The sequence below is a fragment of the Petromyzon marinus genome, chromosome 76 (genome assembly GCF_048934315.1).
Source record: "Petromyzon marinus isolate PM22_M1 ecotype Great Lakes invasive population chromosome 76, UKy_Petmar_22M1.pri1.0, whole genome shotgun sequence".
Lineage (NCBI taxonomy): Eukaryota > Metazoa > Chordata > Hyperoartia > Petromyzontiformes > Petromyzontidae > Petromyzon > Petromyzon marinus.
The window spans coordinates 4,110,237-4,126,776 of record NC_133742.1 but is presented as its reverse complement, the minus strand read 5'-3'; the positions used below and the strand labels follow the sequence as shown (position 1 = coordinate 4,126,776).

General features: G+C 51.9%; 1 protein-coding gene across 1 annotated transcript in view; it reads left to right on the top strand.

Moving 5' to 3' along the window:
- The window catches only part of LOC142907275 (calcium uptake protein 3, mitochondrial-like), a 45,131-nt gene that overhangs the window by 18,084 nt on the left and 10,507 nt on the right, over nt 1-16,540 (top strand). The window contains exons 6-9 of the mRNA XM_076056581.1: nt 2,901-2,972; nt 7,505-7,546; nt 11,755-11,853; nt 15,902-15,996. Of these exons, the coding sequence (XP_075912696.1) occupies nt 2,901-2,972; nt 7,505-7,546; nt 11,755-11,853; nt 15,902-15,996 (308 nt within the window). The remainder of the gene's footprint in view (nt 1-2,900; nt 2,973-7,504; nt 7,547-11,754; nt 11,854-15,901; nt 15,997-16,540) is intronic.

Here is a 16,540-nt window from a genome sequence, read left to right as displayed (position 1 = left end):
TGATTGTGAGTGTGTGAGTGTGATTGTGTGTGAGTGTGTGTGTGATTGTGATTGTGTGTGAGTGTGTGTTAGTGTAGTATGTGTGAGTGTGTGTGTGAGTGTGTGTGTGAGTGTGTGTATTAGTGTAGTATGTGTGAGTGTGTGAGTGAGTGTGTGATTGTGTGTGTGTGAGTGTGTGAGTGTGTGTGTGATTGTGTGAGTGTGTGATTGTGTGAGTGTGTGTGTGAGTGTGTGTGTGATTGTGTGTGAGTGTGTGTGTGATTGTGAGTGTGTGATTGTGTGAGTGTGTGTTAGTGTAGTGTGTGAGTGAGTGTGTGCGTGTTAGTGTAGTATGTGAGTGTGTGTGTGATTGTGTGTGTGTGATTGTGAGTGTGTTATTGTGAGTGTGTGTGAGTGTGTGGATGTGTGTCTGTGTGATTGTTGTGTGTGATTGTGTGTGAGTGTGTGTGTGTGTGATTGTGTGTTAGTGTAGTATGTGTGTGTGTGTGTGTGTGTGATTGTGTGAGTGAGTGTGTGTGTGTGTTAGTGTAGCATGTGAGTGTGTGTGTGAGTGATTGTTGTGTGTGTGAGTGTGTGTGATTGTGTGTGTGTGATTGTGTGTGTGTGAGTGTGTGATTGTGAGTGTGTGTGATTGTGAGTGTGTGTGATTGTGTGTGTGAGTGTGTGAGTGAGTGTGAGTGTGTGTGAGTGTGTGTGTTAGTGTAGTGTGTGATTGTGTGTGTGTGAGTGTGTGTGTGATTGTGATTGTGTCTGAGTGAGTGAGTGTGTGTGTGTGATTGTGATTGTGTTAGTGTAGTGTGTGAGTGTGTATTAGTGTAGTGAGTGAGTGTGTGTGTGTCAGATTGTTGAGTGTGTGTGTGATTGTGATTGTGAGTGATTGTTGTGTGTGTGATTGTGTGTGTGAGTGTGATTGTGTGTGAGTGTGTGTTTGTGTGATTGTGTGTGTGATTGTGTGTGAGTGTTGTGTCTGTGAGTGTTGTGTGTGTGATTGTTGTGTGTGTGATTGTTGTGTGTGTGATTTTTGTGTATGTGAGTGTGTGTGTTAGTGTAGTGTGTGAGTGAGTGTGTGAGTGTGTGTGTGAGTGTGTGTGTGTGAGTGAGTGTGTGAGTGTGTGTGTGAGTGTGTGTGTGATTGTTGTGTGTGAGTGAGTGTGTGTGTGATTGTGTGTTAGTGTGTGAGTGAGTGAGTGTGTGTGAGTGTGTGTTAGTGTAGTGTGTAAACATTGCCACTAGGGAGACAAAGGCGGTCGGGCGTGGTGCTGGCCACCCACCCCCTCGTGTACCGTTCCGGCCTTCATAGCTGCTCGCTAACAGCACTTGCCCCTACAGTCTGTTAAGGCTATACGGGGGGTCTTTGTGTAGTGTGTGAGTGTGTGTGTGAGTGAGTGTGTGTGTGATTGTGTGTGAGTGTGTGTGTGATTGTGTGTTAGTGTGTGTGTGTCTGTGAGTGTGTGTGTGAGTGTCTGTGTGATTGTGTGTGTGTGATTGTGTGTGAGTGTGTGTGTGATTGTGTGTGTGTGAGTGAGTGTGTGTGTGAGGAGTGAGTGAGTGAGTGTGTGTGTGTGATTGTGTGTGAGTGTGTTTGTGATTGTGTGTTAGTGTGTGTGTGTCTGTGAGTGTGTGTGTGTGAGTGTGTGTGTGATTGTGTGTGTGTGATTGTGATTGTGTGTGAGTGTGTGAGTGAGTCTGTGAGTGTGTGAGTGAGTGTGTGTTAGTGTAGTGTGTGAGTGTGTGTGTAAGTGTGTGAGTGAGTGTGTGTGTGATTGTGTGTGTGATTGTGTTAGTGTGTGTGTGTCTGTGAGTGTGTGTGAGTGTGTGTGTGTGATTGTGATTGTGTGTGATTGTGTGTGTGATTGTGATTGTGTGTGTGATTGTGATTGTGTGTGTGTGAGTGTGTGTGTGAGTGTGTGTGTGAGTGTGTGTGTGAGTGTGTGTTAATGTGTGAGTGAGTGTGTGAGTGAGTGTGTGATTGTGTGTGAGTGTGTGTGTGATTGTGATTGTGTGTGAGTGTGTGTGATTGTGTGTGTGTGATTGTTGTGTGTCTGTGAGTGAGTGTGTGTGAGTGTGTGTGTGATTGTTGTGATTGTGTGTGTGTGTGTGATTGTTGTGTGTCTGTGAGTGTGTGTGAGTGTGTGTGTGAGAGTGTGTGAGTGTGTGATTGTGATTGTGTGTGAGTGTGTGTGTGTGTGATTGTGTGTGTGTGATTGTGATTGTGTGTGAGTGTGTGTGTGTCTGTGATTGTGTGTGAGTGTCTGTGTGAGTGTGTGTGATTGTGTGTGTGTGTGTGTGATTGTTGTGTGTCTGTGAGTGTGTGTGAGTGTGTGTGAGTGTGTGTGAGTGTGTGTGTGAGAGTGTGTTAGTGTGATTGTTGTGTGTCTGTGAGTGAGAGTGTGTGATTGTGTGTGAGTGTGTGTGTCTGTGTGTGATTGTGTGTCAGTGTGATTGTTGTGTGTGTGTGATTGTGATTGTGTGTGAGAGTGTGTGATTGTTGTGTGTGTGTGATTGTGATTGTGTGTGAGTGAGTGTGTGTGAGCGTGTGTGTGTGAGTGTGATTGTGTGTGTGTGATTGTGATTGTGTGTGTGATTGTGATTGTGTGTGTGTGTGAGTGTGTGTGAGTGTGTGTTAATGTGTGAGTGAGTGTGTGAGTGAGTGTGTGATTGTGTGTGAGTGTGTGTTATTGTGATTGTGTGTGAGTGTGTGTGTGTCTGTGAGTGTGTGTGTGTGATTGTGATTGTGTGTGATTGTGTGTGTGTGAGTGTGTGTGTGATTGTTGTGTGTCTGTGTGTGTGATTGTGTGTGATTGTGATTGTGTGTGATTGTGTGTGAGTGTGTGAGTGTGTGTGTGAGTGTGTGTGTGTGAGTGTGTGTGTGATTGTGATTGTTGTGTGTCTGTGCGTAGCTGGAGGAAATTTTTCGCAAGAAAAACGAGAAGAAATTTGAGCACGAACAGGATGAGGACACCGCACTGCTGGTACTCACCGTGTCACTCACTCACTGTGTCACTCACTCACTGTGTCACTCACTGTGTGTGTCACTCACCATGTCACTCACTGTGTGTGTCACTCACTGTGTCACTCACTGTGTGTGTCACTCACTGTGTCACTCACTCACTGTGTCACTCACTGTGTCACGCACTGTGTCACTCACTGTGTCACTCACTCGCTGTGTCACTCACTCACTGTGTGTGTCACTGTGTCACTCACTCGCTGTGTCACTCACTGTGTCACTCACTGTGTCACTGTGTCACTCACTGTGTCACTCACTCACTGTGTCACTCACTGTGTGTGTCACTGTGTCACTCACTCGCTGTGTCACTCACTGTGTCACTCACTGTGTCACTGTGTCACTCACTGTGTCACTCACTCACTGTGTCACTCACTGTGTCACTCACTCACCGTGTCACTCACTGTGTCACTGTGTCACTCACTGTGTCACTGTGTCAATCACTGTGTCACTCACTCACCGTGTCACTCACCGTGTCACTCACTGTGTCACTCACTGTGTCACTCACTGTGTCACTGTGTCACTCACTGTGTCACTCACTGTGTGTATCATTCACTGTGTCACTCACCGTGTCACTCACTCACCGTGTCACTCACTGTGTCACTCACTGTGTCACTCACTGTGTCACTCACTCACCGTGTCACTCACTGTGTCACTCACTCAGTGTGTCACCCACTGTGTCACTCACTGTGTCACTGTGTCACTCACTGTGTCACTCACTGTGTGTATCATTCACTGTGTCACTCACTGTGTCACTCACTCACCGTGTCACTCACTGTGTCACTCACTCAGTGTGTCACCCACTGTGTCACTCACTGTGTCACTGTGGCACTCACCGTGTCACTCACTGTGTCACTCACTGTGTCACTCACTGTGTCACTCACCGTGTCACTCACTGTGTCACTCACTCACTGTGTCACTCACTGTGTCACTCACTGTGTCACTCACTCACCGTGTCACTCACTGTGTCACTCACTCAGTGTGTCACTCACTGTGTCACTCACTCACTGTGTCACTCACTGTGTCACTCACTGTGTCACTCACTCACTCACCGTGTCACTCACTCACCGTGTCACTCACTGTGTCACTCACCATGCCACTCACTTACTGTGTCACTGTGTCACTCACTGTGTCACTCACTCACTGTGTCACTCACTCACTGTGTCACTCACTGTGTCACTCACTGTGTCACTCACTCACCGTGTCACTCACTCACCGTGTCACTCACTGTGTCACTCACCATGCCACTCACTCACTGTGTCACTGTGTCACTCACTGTGTCACTGTGTCACTCACTGTGTCACTGTGTCACTGTGTCAATCACTGTGTCACTCACTGTGTCACTGTGTCACTCACTGTGTCACTGTGTCACTCACCGTGTCACTGTGTCACTCACTGTGTTACTGTGTCACTCACTGTGTCACTATGTCACTCACTGTGTCACTGTGTCACTCACTTTGTCACTCACCGTGTCACTCACTCACTGTGTCATTCACTGTGTCACTGTGTCACTCACTGTGTCACTGTGTCACTCACCGTGTCACTGTGTCACTCACTGTGTCACTCACTGTGTCACTCACTGTGTCACTGTGTCACTCACTGTGTCACTCACCGTGTCACTCACTGCTGGTACTTACCGTGTCACTCACCGTGTCACTTACTGTGTCACTCACTGTATCACTCACTGTTTCACTGTGTCCCTCACTGTGTCACTCACTGTGTCACTCACTGTGTCACTCACTGTGTCACTTACTGTGTCACTCACTGTGTCACTCACTGTGTCACTCACTGTGTCACTCACTCACTGTGTCACTCACTCACTGTGTCACTCACTGTGTCACTCACTGTGTGACTCACTGTGTCACTCACTCACTGTGTCATTCACTCACTGTGTCACTCACTGTGTCACTCACTGTGTCACTCACTCACTGTGTCACTCACTGTGTGACTCACTCACTGTGTCACTCACTGTGTCACTCACTCACTGTCACTCACTGTGTCACTCACTCACTGTGTCACTCACTCACTGTGTCACTCACTGTGTCACTCACTGTGTCACTCACTCACTGTGTCACTCACTCACTGTGTCACTCACTGTGTCACTCACTGTGTGACTCACTGTGTCACTCACTCACTGTGTCACTCACTGTGTCACTCACTGTGTCACTCACTGTGTCACTCACTCACTGTGTCACTCACTGTGTCACTCACTCACTGTGTCACTCACTGTGTCACTCACTCACTGTGTCACTCACTCACTGTGTCACTCACTGTGTCACTCACTGTGTCACTCACTGTGTCACTCACTCACTGTGTCACTCACTGTGTCACTCACTCACTGTGTCACTCACTCACTGTGTCACTCACTGTGTCACTCACTCACTGTGTCACTCACTGTGTCACCCACTGTGTCACTCACTCACTGTGTCACTCACTGTGTCACTCACTGTGTCACCCACTGTGTCACTCACTGTGTCACTCACTCACTGTGTCACTCACTGTGTCACTCACTGTGTCACTCACTCACTGTGTCACTCACTGTGTCACTCACTCACTGTGTCACTCACTCACTGTGTCACTCACTGTGTCACTCACTGTGTCACTCACTCACTGTGTCACTCACTGTGTCACTCACTGTGTCACTCGCTCACTGTGTCACTCACTGTGTGACTCACTGTGTCACTCACTGTGTCACTCACTCTGTCACTCACTGTGCCACTCACTGTGTCACTCACTCACTGTGTCACTCACTCACTGTGTCACTCACTGTGTCACTCACTGTGTCACTCACTCACTGTGTCACTGTGTCACCCACTGTCACTCACTCACTGTGTCACTCACTCACTGTGTCACTCACTGTGTCACTCACTGTGTCACTCACTCACTGTGTCACTCACTGTGTCACTCGCTCACTGTGTCACTCACTGTGTCACTCACTCACTGTGTCACTCACTCACTGTGTCACTCACTGTGTCACTCGGTCACTGTGTCACTCACTGTGTCACTCACTGTGTCACTCACTCACTGTGTCACTCACCATGCCACTCACTTTGTCACTCACTGTGTCACTCACTGTGTCACTCACTGTGTCCCTTACTCACCATGCGGCTCACTGTGTCACTGTGCCACTCACCGTGTCACTCACTGTGCCACTCACCGTGTCACTCACCGTGTCACTCACCGTGTCACTCACCGTGTCACTCACTGTGTCACTCACTCACCGTGTCACTCACTCTGTCACTCACTGTGTCACTCACTCACTGTGTCACTCACTCACTGTGTCACTCACTCACTGTGTCACTCACTGTGTCACTCACTGTGTCACTCACTCACTGTGTCACTCACTGTGTCACTCACTGTGTGACTCACTGTGTCACTCACTCACTGTGTCACTCACTCACTGTGTCACTCACTGTGTCACTCACTCACTGTGTCACTCACTCACTGTGTCACTCACTGTGTGACTCACTCACTGTGTGACTCACTCACTGTGTCACTCACTGTGTGACTCACTCACTGTGTCACTCACTGTGTCACTCACTGTGTCACTCACTCACTGTGTCACCCACTGTGTCACTCATTCACTGTGTCACTCACTGTGTCGCTCACTGTGTCACTCACTCACTGTGTCACTCACTGTGTCACTCACTCAGTGTGTCACTCACTGTGTCGCTCACTGTGTCACTTACTGTGTCACTCACTGTGTCACTCACTGTGTCACTCACTCACTGTCACTCACTGTGTCACTCACTGTGTCACTCACTGTGTCACTCACTCACTGTCACTCACTGTGTCACCCACTGTGTCACTCACTGTGTCACTCACTGTGTCACTCACTCACTGTGTCACTCACTGTGTCACTCACTGTGTCACTCACTCACTGTGTCACCCACTGTGTCACTCACTCACTGTGTCACTCACTCACTGTGTCACTCACTCACTGTGTCACTCACTGTGTCACTCACTCACTGTGTCACCCACTGTGTCACTCACTCACTGTGTCACTCACTCACTGTGTCACTCACTCACTGTGTCACTCACTGTGTCACTCACTGTGTCACTCACTGTGTCACTCACTGTGTCACTCGCTCACTGTGTCACTCACTGTGTCACTCACTGTGTCACTCGCTCACTGTGTCACTCGCTCACTGTGTCACTCACTCACTGTGTCACTCACTGTGTCACTCACTGTGTCACTCACTCACTGTGTCACTCACTCACTGTGTCACTCACTGTGTCACTCACTGTTTCACTCGCTCACTGTGTCACTCACTGTGTCACTCACTCACTGTGTCACTCACTCACTGTGTCACTCACTGTGTCACTCACTCACTGTGTCACTCACTGTGTCACTCACTCACTGTGTCACTCACTGTGTCACTCACTGTGTCACTCACTCACTGTGTCACTCACTCACTGTGTCACTCACTGTGTCACTCACTGTGTCACTCACTGTGTCACTCACTCACTGTCCCCCCTCCGTCTCGCTCCCTCCCCCAGTACCTGCAGCTCTATGGCTACCGCCACCCTCTCATTCACAAGGTGACACTCACTCACTGTGTTACTCACTCACTCACTGACCCACTCACTCACTCACTGTGTCACTCACTCACTCACTCACTGTGTCACTCACTCACTCACTGTGTCACTCACTCACTCACTAACTCACTAACTCACTCACTGTGTCACTCACTGTGTCACTCACTCACTCACTGTGTTACTCACTCACTCACTGTGTCACTCACTCACTCACTGTGTCACTCACTCACTCACTCACTAACTCACTCACTCACTGACCCACTCACTCACCCACTCACTCACTCACTCACTAACTCACTCACTCACTCACTAACTCACTCACTCACTCACTAACTCACTCACCCACTCACTCACCAACTCACTAACTCACTCACTGTGTTACTCACTCACACACTCACTAACTCACTAACTCACTCACTCACTCACCCACTCACTCACTCACTCACTTACTCACTCATCCACTCACCCACTCACTCACCCACTCACTCACTCACTCACCCACCCACTCACTCACCCACTCACTCACCCACTCACCCACTCACCACTCACACACTCACTCACTCACTTCAATCCACTCACTCACTCACCACTCACTCACTCACTCACCCACTCACTAACTCACTCACTCACCCACTCACTCACCCCCTCACTCACTCACCCACTCATCCACTCACCCACTCACTCACTCACCCACACACTCACTCACCCACTCACTCACCCACTCACTCACCCACTCACTCACCCACACACTCACTCACCCACTCACTCACCCACTCACTCACTCACTCACCCACTCACCCACTCACTCACCCACTCACCCACTCACTCACCCACTCACCCACTCACTCACTCACCCACACACTCACTCACCCACTCACTCACCCACTCACTCACCCACTCACCCACACACTCACTCACCCACTCACTCACCCATTCACTCACCCACTCACTCACCCACACACTCACTCACCCACTCACTCACTCACTCACCCACTCACTCACTCACCCACTCACTCACCCACTCACTCACTCACTCACCCACTCACTCACCCACTCACTCACCCACTCACTCACTAACTCACTCATCCACTCACTCACCCACTCACTCACCCACTCACTCACTAACTCCCTCACTCACACACTCACTCACTCACTCATCCACTCACCCACTCACTCACTCACTCAGTCACTCACTCACCCACTCACTCACACACTCACTCACTCACTCAGTCACTCACTCATCCACTCACTCACCCACTCACCCACTCACTCACCCACTCACTCTCTCACTCTCTCACTCACTCTCTCACTCAGTCACTCACTGACTCACTCACCCACTCACTCACTCACTCACCCACTCATCCACTCACTCACTCACTCACACACTCACTCACTCACCCACTCACTCACTCACCCACTCTCTCACACACTCATCCACTCACTCACCCACTCACTCTCTCACTCTCTCACTCACTCTCTCACTCAGTCACTCACTGACTCACTCACCCACTCACTCACTCACTCACCCACTCATCCACTCACTCACTCACTCACACACTCACTCACTCACCCACTCACTCACTCACCCACTCTCTCACTCACTCATCCACTCACTCACCCACTCACTCTCTCACTCACTCACTGACTCACTCACCCACTCACTCACTCACTCACCCACTCATCCACTCACTCACCCACTCACTCACCCACTCATCCACTCACTCACTCACCCACTCACTCACTCACCCACTCACTCACTCACCCACTCACTCACTCACCCACCCAGTCACTCACCCACTCACTCACCCACTCACTCACCCACCCACTTGCCTACTCACCCACTCACTCACCCACTCACTCACCCACTCACTCAGTCACTCATCTACTCACTCACTGAGTCACTCACTTACTCACATACTCACCCACTCACTCACCCACTCACTCACCCACTCACTCACCCATTCACTCACCCACCCACTCGCCTACTCACTCACCCACTCACTCAGTCACTCATCTACTCACCCACTGACCCACTCACTCACTCACTGACCCACTCACTCACTCACCCACTCACTCACCCACCCACTCACTCATCCACTCACTCACCCACTCACTCAGTCACTCACCCACTCACCCACTCACTCACTCACCCACTCACTCACCCACTCACTCACTCACCCACTCACTCACTCACCCACTCTCTCACTCATCCACTCACTCACCCACTCACTCTCTCACTCTCTCACTCACTCTCTCACTCAGTCACTCACTGACTCACTCACCCACTCACTCACTCACTCACCCACTCACTCACCCACTCACTCACTCACTCACCCACTCACTCACCCACTCACTCACTCACCCACTCACTCACCCACTCACTCACACACTCACTCAGTCACTGTCAGTGTGATGGTGGTGATGGTGATGATGGTAGTGATGGTGATGGCCAGGGGAGGCGTTCCCGGACAGGAGCGATCTTGGTGATGGTGATGGTGATGATGGTGATGGTGTTGGTGATGTTGGTGGTGATGATGTTGGTGATGGTGGTGATGATGGTGATGTTGGTGATGATGTTGGTGATGTTGGTGGTGATGATGGTGGTGATGTTGGTGGTGATGATGTTGGTGATGATGTTGGTGATGATGTTGGTGATGATGGTGATGATGTTGGTGATGATGTTGGTGATGATGGTGATGATGTTGGTGATGATGTTGGTGATGATGTTGGTGATGTTGGTGATGATGGTGATGATGTTGGTGATGATGGTGATGATGTTGGTGATGATGTTGGTAATGGTGGTGATGATAGTGATGTTGGTGATGGTGGTAATGATGTTAGTGATGGTGGTGATGTTGGTGATGATGTTGGTGATGTTGGTGGTGATGATGGTGGTGATGATGGTGGTGATGTTGGTGGTGATGATGGTGGTGGTGATGGTGATGTTGGTGGTGATGATGTTGGTGATGATGTTGGTGATGATGGTGATGTTGGTGGTGATGATGTTGGTGATGTTGGTGATGATGTTGGTGATGATGATGGTGGTGATGATGTTGGTGATGTTGGTGGTGATGATGGTGGTGATGTTGGTGGTGATGATGTTGGTGATGTTGGTGATGTTGGTGATGATGTTGGTGATGATGGTGGTGATGATAGTGGTGATGTTGGTGGTGATGATGTTGGTGATGATGTTGGTGATGTTGGTGATGATGTTGGTGGTGATGGTGATGATGGTGGTGATGATGTTGGTAGTGATGGTGATGATGATGTTGGTGATGATGTTGGTGATGATGGTGATGATGATGGTGATGATGATGGTGATGATGATGGTGGTGATGATCTTGGTGATGATGGTGATGATGATGTTGGTGATGATGGTGATGATGGTGATGGTAATGATGGTGGTGATGATCTTGGTGATGATCTTGGTGATGATGATGTTGGTGATGATGGTGATGATGGTGATGATGTTGGTGATGTTGGTGATAGTGATGGTTGGTGATGGTGATGATGTTTTGTGATGGTGATGTTGGTGATGTTGGTGGTGATGGTGATGATGGTGATGATGTTGGTGATGTTGGTGATGTTGGTGATAGTGATGGTTGGTGATGGTGATGATGTTTTGTGATGGTGATGGTGGTGATGTTGGTGATGATGGTAGTGATGGTGATGATGATGGTGGTAATGGTGGTGATGTTGGTGATGATGGTGATGATGGTGATGTTGGTGATGTTGGTGATGATGATGGTGATGATGGTGATGATGATGGTGATGATGATGGTGGTGATGTTGGTGATGTTGGTGGTGATGATGATGGTGATTATGGTGATGGTGATGTTGGTGATGATGTTGGTGGTGATGATGATGGTGATTATGGTGATGTTGGTGATGATGTTGGTGGTGATGGTGATGATGTTGGTGATGATGTTGGTGGTGATGGTGATGTTAGTGATGATGATGGTGATGTTGGTGATGATGGTAGTGATGGTGATGTTAGTGATGATGGTGGTGATGTTGGTGATGATGGTAGTGATGGTGATGTTAGTGATGATGATGGTGATGATGATGATGATGTTGGTGATAGTGATGGTGATGTTGGTAGTGATGGTGATGTTAGTGATGATGATGATGGTGATGATGTGGTGGTGATGATGGTGATGATGTTGATGATGGTGATGATGTTAGTGATGATTATGGTGATGATGTTACAGATGCTGGTGGCCAGAGGAGGCGTTCCCGGACCAGAGCGGTCGTGTTGGCAGACGCTGAGGCGGGGAACCAATCGCCTGTTCTTCTCCAGAGACAGCGAGGTCTCACACGGAGACACAGAGACACACACAGAGACACAGAGACACACGGAGACACACGGGAACCAATCGCCTGTTCTTCTCCAGAGACAGCGAGGTCACACACGGAGACACACACGGAGACACACACAGAGACACACAGACACACTGAGACACACGGGAACCAATCGCCTGTTCTTCTCCAGAGACAGCGAGGTCACACACGGAGACACACACGGAGACACACACAGAGACACACAGACACACTGAGACACACGGGAACCAATCGCCTGTTCTTCTCCAGAGACAGCGAGGTCACACACGGAGACACACACGGAGACACAGACACACAGAGACACACAGAGACACACACAGAGACACAGAGACACACGGGAACCAATCGCCTGTTCTTCTCCAGAGACAGCGAGGTCACACACGGAGACACACACGGAGACACACGGAGACACACAGAGACACACACAGAGACACACACAGAGACACAGAGACACACGGGAACCAATCGCCTGTTCTTCTCCAGAGACAGCGAGGTCTCACACGGAGACACACACAGAGACACACACGGAGACACAGAGACACACGGGAACCAATCGCCTGTTCTTCTCCAGAGACAGCGAGGTCACACACAGAGACACACACGGAGACACACACAGAGACACAGAGACACAGAGACACAGACACACACAGAGACACACAGAGACACGGAGACACACAGAGACACACAGACACACACAGAGACACACACAGACACACACAGACACACTGAGACACACGGGAACCAATCGCCTGTTCTTCTCCAGAGACAGCGAGGTCTCACACGGAGACACGGAGACACACACAGAGAGACAGAGACACGGAGACACGGAGACACAGAGACTCACACAGAGACACACAGAGACACAGAGACACACACAGAGACACACGGAGACACAGAGACACGGAGACACAGAGACACAGAAACACACACGGAGACACAGACACACACGGAGACACACGGAGACACACACAGAGACACAGAAACACACACGGAGACACAGACACACACGGAGACACACGGAGACACACACAGAGACACAGAAACACACACGGAGACACAGACACACACGGAGACACAGAGACACAGAAACACACACGGAGACACAGACACACACGGAGACACACACGGAGACACGGAGACACACACGGAGACACAGACACACACGGAGACACACGGAGACACAGACACACACGGGAACCAATCATCTGTTCTTCTCCAGAGACAGCGAGGTCTCACACGGAGACACAGAGACACACACAGAGACACAGAGACACAGACACACAGAGACACACAGACACACAGAGACACACGGGAACCAATCATCTGTTCTTCTCCAGAGACAGCGAGGTCTCACAGGGAGAAACAGAGACACACACAGAGACACAGAGACACACACAGAGACACACACGGAGACACAGAGACACACGGAGACACAGACACACACAGAGACACACACGGAGACACAGAGACACACGGAGACACAGAGACACACACGGAGACACGGAGACACACACGGAGACACACACGGAGACACAGAGACACACGGACACACGGAGACACAGACACACACGGACACACGGAGACACAGAGACACACGGAGACACACGGAGACACAGACACACACGGGAACCAATCGCCTGTTCTTCTCCAGAGACAGCGAGGTCACACACACAGACACGCACGGAGACACGGAGACACACGGAGACACAGAGACACACAGAGACACACACGGAGACACACGGAGACACAGAGACACGGAGACACACGCACACACGGAGATACGGACACACACGGGAACCAATCGTGAGTCAGTTACTTGGTGAGTGAGTGAGTCAGCGAGTTCGTGAGTGGGTGAGTCAGTCAGTGGGTGAGTGGGTGAGTGAGTGAGTGAGTCAGTCAGCGGGTGAGTGAGTGAGTGGGTGAGTCAGCCAGCAGGTGAGCGGGTGAGTGGGTGAGTGGGTGAGTGAGTGGGTGAGTGGGTGAGTGGGTGAGTGAGTGAGTGAGGGAGTGAGTGAGTGAGTGAGCGAGTGAGTGAGCGGGTGAGTAAGTCAGCGGGTGAGTGAGTGGGTGAGTGAGTGAGTGAGAGAGTGAGTAAGTGGGTGAATCAGTCAGCGGGTGAGTGAGTGAGTGGGTGAGTCAGTCACCGGGTGAGTGAGTGGGTGAGTCAGTCAGCGGGTGAGTGAGTGGGTGAGTGGGTGAGTGAGCGAGTGAGTGGTGAGTGAGCGAGTGGGTGAGTCAGTCAGGGGGTGAGCGGGTGAGTGAGTGGGTGAGCGGGCGAGTGAGTGGGTGAGTGGGTGAGTGAGTGAGTGAGAGAGTGAGTGAGTGGGTGAATCAGTCAGCGGGTGAGTGAGTGAGTGGGTGAGTCAGTCAGCGGGTGAGTGAGTGGGTGAGTCAGTCAGCGGGTGAGTGAGTGGGTGAGTGGGTGAGTGAGCGAGTGAGTGGGTGAGTGAGCGAGTGGGTGAGCCAGTCAGCGGTTGAGCGGGTGAGTGAGTGGGTGAGCGGGTGAGTGAGTGAGTGAGGGGTGAGTCAGTCAGCGGGTGAGCGGCTGAGTGAGTGCGTGAGTGGGTGAGCGGGTGAGTGAGTGAGTGGGTGAGTGAGTGAGTGAGCGAGTGAGTGGCTGAGCGAGTGGGTGAGTGAGTGAGCGAGCGAGCGAGTGAGTGGGTGAGTGTGCGAGTGAGTGAGTGAGTGAGCGAGCGAGTGAGTGGGTGAGTGTGCGAGTGAGTGAGTGAGCGAGTGAGTGGGTGAGTGAGCGAGTGGGTGAGTCAGTCAGCGGGTGAGCGGGTGAGTGAGTGGGTGAGCGGGTGAGTGAGTGGGTGAGTGGGTGAGTGAGCGAGTGAGTGAGTGGGTGAGTCAGTCAGCGGGTGAGCGGGTGAGTGAGTGCGTGAGTGGGTGAGCGGGTGAGTGAGTGTGTGGGTGAGTGAGTGGGTGAGTGAGTGAGTGGGTGGGTGAGTGAGCGAGTGAGTGGGTGAGCGGGTGAGTGAGTGAGTGAGCGAGCGAGTGAGTGAGTGAGTGAGCGAGTGAGCGAGTGAGTGGGTGAACGGGTGAGTGAGTGAGTGAGTGGGTGAGTGAGTGAGTGAGCGAGTGAGTGAGTGGGTGAGTGATCGAGCGAGCGAGCGAGTGAGTGAGTGAGTGGGTGAATGAGTGAGTGGGTGAGCGAGTGAGTGAGTGAGCGAGTGAGTGGTTGAGCGAGTGAGTGAGTGTGCGAGTGAGTGAGCGAGCGAGCGAGTGAGTGAGTGGGTGAGTGAGTGTGCGAGCGAGTGGGTGAGTGAGTGAGTGAGTGGGTGAATGAGTGAGTGGGTGAGCGAATGAGTGAGTGAGTGAGTGAGCGAGTGAGTGGGTGAGTGTGCGAGTGAGTGAGTGAGTGAGCGAGTGAGTGGCTGAGCGAGTGGGTGAGTGAGTGGGTGAGTGAGCGAGTGAGTGAGTGAGTGAGCGAGTGAGTGAGTGAGCGAGTGAGTGGCTGAGCGAGTGAGTGAGTGAGCGCTTGAGTGAGTGAGTGAGTGTGCGAGTGAGCGAGCGAGTGAGTGAGTGAGTGAGCGAGTGAGTGGGTGAGCGGGTGAGTGGGTGAGTGAGTGGGTGAGTGAGTGAGTGAGCGAGTGAGTGGGTGAGCAGGTGAGTGAGTGAGTGAGTGAGCGAGTGAGTGAGTGAGTGGCTGAGCGAGTGAGTGAGTGTGCGAGTGAGTGAGCGAGCGAGCGAGTGAGTGTGCGAGTGAGTGGGTGAGTGGGTGAGTGTGCGAGTGAGTGGGTGAGCAGGTGAGTGAGTGAGTGAGCGAGTGAGTGAGTGAGTGGCTGAGCGAGTGAGTGAGTGTGCGAGTGAGTGAGCGAGCGAGCGAGTGAGTGTGCGAGTGAGTGAGTGAGTGGCTGAGCGAGCGAGCGAGTGGGTGAGTGAGTGAGTGAGTGGGTGAGCGGGTGAGTGAGTGGGTGAGTGAGTGAGCGAGCGAGCGAGTGAGTGAGTCACTTGCAACCCCCTTCCCCGTGCGGCCTGCTGAGAGGCTACCTGGGTCTGCTTTGCCTGTGCCAGGCGATGGACGACTACGTGACGGTGGACACCACTCTGCTCGTCCACTTCTTCGGCAAGAAGGGAAACGCAGAACTCTCTTACCTGGACTTCCACAGGTGAGCTCAAGACTCCACCCACCACCACTCTCCCCCCACCACTCTCCCCCCACCACTCTCCCCCCACCACTCTCCACCCACCACTCTCCACCCACCACTCTCCCCTCCACCAGTCTCCCCCCCACCACTCTCCCCCCCACCACTCTCCACCCACCACTCTCCCCCCCACCACTCTCCACCCACCATTCTCCACCCACCACTCTCCACCCACCACTCTCCCCCCCACCACTCTCCACCCCACCACTCTCCCCACCACTCTCCCCCCCACCACTCTCCACCCACCACTCTCCCCCCCACCACTCTCCACCCACCACTCTCCCCCCCACCACTCTCCACCCACCACTCTCCCCCCCACCACTCTCCCCCCCACCACTCTCCACCCCACCACTCTCCACCCCACCACTCTCCACCCCACCACTCTCCACCCACTACTCTCCCCACCACTCTCCCCCCCACCACTCTCCCCCCACCACTCTCCCCCACACCACTCTCCACCCACCACTCTCCCCCCACCACTCTCCACCCCACCACTCTCCACCCACCA